This window comes from Arachis hypogaea, chromosome 12 (genome assembly GCF_003086295.3).
Source record: "Arachis hypogaea cultivar Tifrunner chromosome 12, arahy.Tifrunner.gnm2.J5K5, whole genome shotgun sequence".
NCBI lineage: Eukaryota > Viridiplantae > Streptophyta > Magnoliopsida > Fabales > Fabaceae > Arachis > Arachis hypogaea.
This window is the reverse complement of record NC_092047.1, coordinates 6,145,754-6,151,733: the sequence shown is the minus strand read 5'-3', so window position 1 is coordinate 6,151,733 and position 5,980 is coordinate 6,145,754. Positions and strand designations below refer to the sequence as shown.

Below are 5,980 nucleotides of genomic sequence, written 5' to 3'. Positions count from 1 at the left end.
ATATTAGACTATAACTAACTAAACTAATCTAATTTGTATGTATTAATAATGTGAACATAATTATTTATTGGGTCCAAAATTTATACAAGTAAGAGGACATTTGAACACGTTATCTAATAAAATTACTAATAGATCATGTTACTATATGGAAAAATATTACTCTCTTGTATTATTGATAATAATAATAATAATAATAATTACTATGTATAAGATTACCATATAGATGATGGTTTTTTCATTTAAATAAAATAAATTTTTTATTTATCCATTTAAATCAGAATACAAAAATTTATTAATTTGTGCATTTAGTTATGTTTTTGCTGACAAAAATAGCAAAAACAACAATTACATTATTAATACATTTAGTTGCATTGTGTTTTTTTTTTACTAACAAAGTACAACTAAATATTTAAAATGATATACTTTTGTATCTCGATTTAAATTAGTAAATACAAATTTATTTTATTTAATAAAAAAAAGGCCTATACGCTATAGACGATTGACAGTAATTTAAGTAAACATTTCTCATAAGAATAATGTAGCTTAAAAATTGAGAGTATCAATAATGACATGAATAAACCAAATAAGATATAATAGTAATTCAAAAAATTGAATATAATATTATACCAATAAACTATGTAAATAAATAAATGGTCATATTTATCCCCTTCTGCTTTCCTCAAGTTTTTACTGAGCAAAACCACATGGTTATTGGTTGTTTCTATATAAAAGATGTTGAAGGTGGTCCATAACCCCATCACGTGATTTGTGTCTCGGCTTGCTCACACAGCACGTGACACCATGAGAGAAAGAGTTTCATTTCATTTTTTTTTTTTACCCACGGTATCCCCAACCCGATAGGTCAAGGACTAATCTGTCATGGATTGGAGTTCCATTTAAGGGTTTGTTGTTGGCCAATGAATTACTGCATACACAAGGCGAAATTCAAACTCCTGACACTTGTTTAAGCGGACGAGTGAGCTGACCACTCGTCCAACCCAAGTTGGTTAAAGAGTTTCATTTCATAAGCTTAGTGACTTCAACTTGTTTGTTGTTTAACAAAGAAAGGGAAAAGGATAAAGGAGGATGCATCTCTTACTCAAAAGCCCTATTATATCCCCCAAAAGAAACACTTTCTTTTTTCTCATTCCATTATAGAAAAAGCCACTTTTAGCCTCTCTCTTATCCACCACCTTTTCCTCAAGCTCGCCAACTTGCTTTTTATAATTTTTCTCCATCTGAAAAATATTATACGAGATTTTGCTTTCAAAACCTTAAGCCCATAAAAAATATATAAATAATTATATTTTTAATATATTTTTTAATAAAAATTTTATTTTTAAATTTATAATATAAGTTTTTCTTATTTACTTATATTAATTTTTTTACTTTTTTTAGACTAATAAAAATCTAATTCTAAATTTTTTTAGGTTATAAAAATTATAATATTATATTATAAAATTATATTTTTTAAAAATATTTTTTTATGAGAAGTTATGTTTAAAATATAATTATTCATGTATTTTTTATTAATTTGAAATTTAAAAAAATAAAAAATCATGACAAATAATAATTATTCAATCCTTTTTTAGTATTAAAATATGAATATTAAGTTTTAATTATCTAATTTATATGAGAATTAATGGTTAAAATAGCACTAATATATTACCTTTGACACTCAATATTCAATAACTAGAATTAAACATGATTAATGTTTGGCTCCCTTAATGGATTCAACTTCCAATATCACTAACACACATAAACATGCACATGCATGCACACAAACACACACAACCTTCCCTTTATGCTTTCAATTATTATAATTAATTTATTGTTCATTACTACCATTCATCAATATTAAAGCTTGAGTTAAAATTAGTTTCTGACACTGTCCACCCATGCCACTAAAATCCATAAACTTTGTAGACATAGATTAAATAATTTCCATAGAAATTGATATTCTAACGTAGCTGCCCCCTCACACACACAGGCTGTCTCTGACTGCTATTTAAAATAATTCAATTTGTGTTACATAATCTAAAAAGTATAAAAATCTTGTTGTACAACTCAACAAGATGATCTTGTGACATATTATTTAATTATAATAATTGAAAATATTATTTTGTAATATTTAATTGTAATACAAAAATTATAATATAATTTAATTTTCAATAGATTATTATAATTAAGTCCTTAGAATACTTTAATATTATGAATTTTTATATAATTTAATAGATAGATTATTATTTAATATTATATGTTCAAGCCTAAATGCATTATTCATCTCAACACAAAAAATTATAATAATTAATAAATTATTCTAGAAACATTATTGACTTCCCTTTGTTAAAATATAGATATTTGATTAAAAGTTTTTAAATTACAAAGATCCAATTAAAAATTAGGCCACCCTGTAAGAACTTAGTAAATTTATTTAAATATATATTTATGGTACGTTGGTCAACATCATAATTTCACGCATTACTATACCTTTTATATCTTCCAGCTTAAATATCAAAATTGAACCAGCAGTGAGTTAATTAAAGAGTACTTCCAACATTTAATATTTTCATAAAGATTTTAAACGAGGGTGACTCAGATAAATTTTACACTGCAAATAAAGGAAGATTCATTTATTTTATTTTGCACTGTTAAGAAAAGGAACTCACACCATAGCCATGAAAATAAACAAAGACAACTTTATCGTAGCATTTTATTGCTGAATTTGTACTATGTATACCAATAATTTAATTCTGATGTACTCTTAATATAAGACAATTTTATATTAATATTTAATTATATAATATTATACTAATAAAAATAATTATTTTTTATATTAACAACATAAATAATTATATAAAAAAATAAATGTGATTAGATAATTTTATACAAAATTTTATATGATTAGTATATTAAAATTAAACTATATATAATAATTAAATTTCTTTTATAAAAAAAATAATACTATAAAATTAAATCATAAATTTATATTTTTATTATTTATATTTATTTTTTATTTTTTATTTTTTTTATTTTTTGTCTTGGAGTCCTTTTGTTATTACTTTTCAGTTTCCACCACCAGCCTTAAAGTTAAGGACTTGTGTAGAGTTGGATTTAGACTTCTCTCTCTTTGAACAATAGGAAACACTTTTTTTTCCTTTTCTTTCTTTGTGCTGTGCTGTAAATGCAAGAATTGTTGTTGAGTTTTACCGTGAACTTCTCTTGGTGATGGGGAAGAAAGGAAGTAGTAGTAGTAGTTCATGGTTGACTGCAGTCAAAAGAGCATTCAGATCTCCAACAAAGGACACTGAAAACAAAAGAAGCAATAGGAGAAGAAGTGAAGAAAGCTTTGATCAAGAAGAAGAAGAAGAGAAGGTAATTAATAAAAGAAAAAAAAGAAAGCACTCTTTCTTTGTTAATTTTCTTTAGCTAATGAAATTGTGAAAGTATGAACATTTTTTTTTTGTAGAAGAGAGAAAAGAAAAGATGGATTTTTAGAAAAGCTGTGAATCATGAAAGCAACAACAATAACAACACTAATCAACAAAACACAACAAAGTTGAAGCATAATCATAATCATGATGTGGCTACAGCAGCAACAACAGCTACTACTAATAATTGTTCTACAGCAACAACAAGTGGAGGATCAAGAAGTGAACAAGATCAAAAGCATGCTCTTGCAGTTGCTGTGGCAACAGCTGAAGCTGCCATGGCAACTGCTCAAGCTGCAGTTGAAGCTGCAAGGTTGAATAACCCCAGTAATAATACTACTAACAGTAATAATAATGGTGCTGCTAATCACCACCATCATCATGCTAGGGTGCATTATTCTGCTATAGTGATTCAAACAGCTTTTAGAGGATACTTGGTAAGTCAAGAATTGCACATTTTGAAGTTAGATCTATGTTGAAGAATACGTATTATGTATTGCTCTATAATTTTTGGCTGCATACATTATATTCTTTGTTTAGAACTTGTACTCGGGGTTGTTTTATAATTTTTTGCCGGATGATAAGCGCTTGATCCAGTAGAATTTGGGTAGGATTCGAATTCTTCCTAGAGCCATAGTATTGCAAAATGAAGCTAATATAAATATATGTTTTTTTTCAAGGCAAGAAGAGCACTAAGAGCATTGAAAGGGTTGGTGAAATTGCAAGCATTGGTAAGAGGACACAATGTAAGAAAACAAGCAAAGATGACACTAAGGTGCATGCAGGCACTTGTTAGGGTGCAAGCAAGGGTTCTTGATCAGAGAATAAGGTCTTCATCACATGATGGAAGCAGAAAATCCACATTCAGTGACACTGCTAGTGTTTGGGATCATTCCCGGTACCTTCAGGATATTTCTGATAGAAAATCACTAGTAAGTTCCTTTAACGAAACTCTCAATTTTTTTCTTTGTAATTAGTTTAATCAAAACTTTGTGGTGATATCTTTTCATGATTTCATATTATTCATTAAATCTTATATGTTAGTTTAGTTTAAACAAAATAAAAAGTACTTTTAGGTTATAATTGCAAGGAAATACTTGAGAACTTCTCTGTTTTGGTTTTGTTTTTGAAACTTTTTTTTTATGTGTGGTTTGATTTTTGGTAGTCAAGAGAAGGAAGCAGCATTGCAGATGATTGGGATGAACGTCCTCACACAGTTGAAGAAGTGAAGGCAATGTTGCAACAGAGAAAGGAAGCTGCCATAAAAAGGGACAAGTCCTTAACTCAAGCTTTTTCCCAGCAGGTTTTGTTTTTACTCTGTTTTCTCTCTGTTTTACTTTGTTTTCTCTGCTTCTCCCTAACTTGTGCATTCTTGATAGATATGGAGGAATGGAAGGAAATCGTCAATTGGAAACGAAGATGAACTTGAAGAGAGGCCTAAATGGCTTGACCGATGGATGGCCACGAAGCCTTGGGAGACAAGGGGAAGAGCTTCAACTGACCAAAGAGATCCAATTAAGACAGTAGAAATAGACACCTCGCAGCCTTACTCGTACCTTGGAACCAATTACAGGAGATCACATCCAAACTATCAATATAACCCTCACCACCATCAACCTCAAAGGCATTCCATCGCTTCACCGCTCCATAGAACACACCAAAATGGATCCCTTCACCCCTCCACTGCAACACCATCCCCGGCAAAATCTAGGTCGATACAAGTCCGGTCTGCGAGCCCTCGGTGTGTTAGAGATGATAGAAGCTACCACACTTCTCAGACACCAAGCTTGAGGTCTAATTATCATTACACCGGTAGCTTGTGTCAAAATGGCGGACGAGTAGGAACAAGTAGTGGTGGCAGCGGTACATTGCCTAATTACATGGCAGCAACCGAATCTGCGAAGGCTAGGATTCGGTCACAGAGTGCACCAAGACAGAGGCCGTCCACACCAGAGAGGGATAGAGTTGGTAGTGCAAAGAAAAGGCTCTCTTTTCCTGTTCCGCCTGATCCATATAATGTAGGAATAGGATATGGAAATTATGGCCATAGTTTAAGGAGTCCAAGTTTTAAGAGTGTGAGTGCTTCACATTTTGGGTTAGAGCAACAATCCAATTACTCTTCTTGCTGCACTGAGAGTCTTGGTGGTGAAGTTTCTCCTTCATCAACTAGTGATCTTAGAAGGTGGTTGAGGTAAATTTGTTACAAAGTCTTAGAATATGACCAAATGGTTTGGGATTCAATTCTTCTATCCAATTTTATTGTGTCTAGAGAAATGTTTTGTGTGAGAAAGGAAAATGTTTTGTGTATTCATTTTGTCTTGTGCACAAAATCGACATATATTTCTCTATTCTTGGATGCTCACATAATATTCAATAGGCAGAGATATATTTTCGCTTCGACTATAAAAAAAAATGAGTATAAATGACATAGTATTGTTATTTATTCGTTATCTTTATAATTTTGTGACGTTAAGAGGAATTTGAGTTAACCCTTCCACCTCAACTCACCTGCCACTTAAAAAAAATTATAATGTATTATTTTCTTGATA

At 30.2% G+C, this 5,980-nt stretch overlaps 1 protein-coding gene across 1 annotated transcript; it reads left to right on the top strand.

The window, feature by feature from the left end:
* Positions 1–3,062: 3,062 nt before the first annotated feature.
* Positions 3,063–5,779, top strand: LOC112726584 (protein IQ-DOMAIN 17). The gene is made up of 5 exons (XM_025776020.3): positions 3,063–3,375; positions 3,470–3,868; positions 4,112–4,363; positions 4,597–4,734; positions 4,811–5,779. The coding sequence occupies exons 1-5, from the start codon at positions 3,229–3,231 to the stop codon at positions 5,624–5,626; spliced, it is 1,752 nt and encodes a 583-aa protein (XP_025631805.1). The 5' UTR covers positions 3,063–3,228; the 3' UTR covers positions 5,627–5,779.
* Positions 5,780–5,980: the final 201 nt, after the last annotated feature.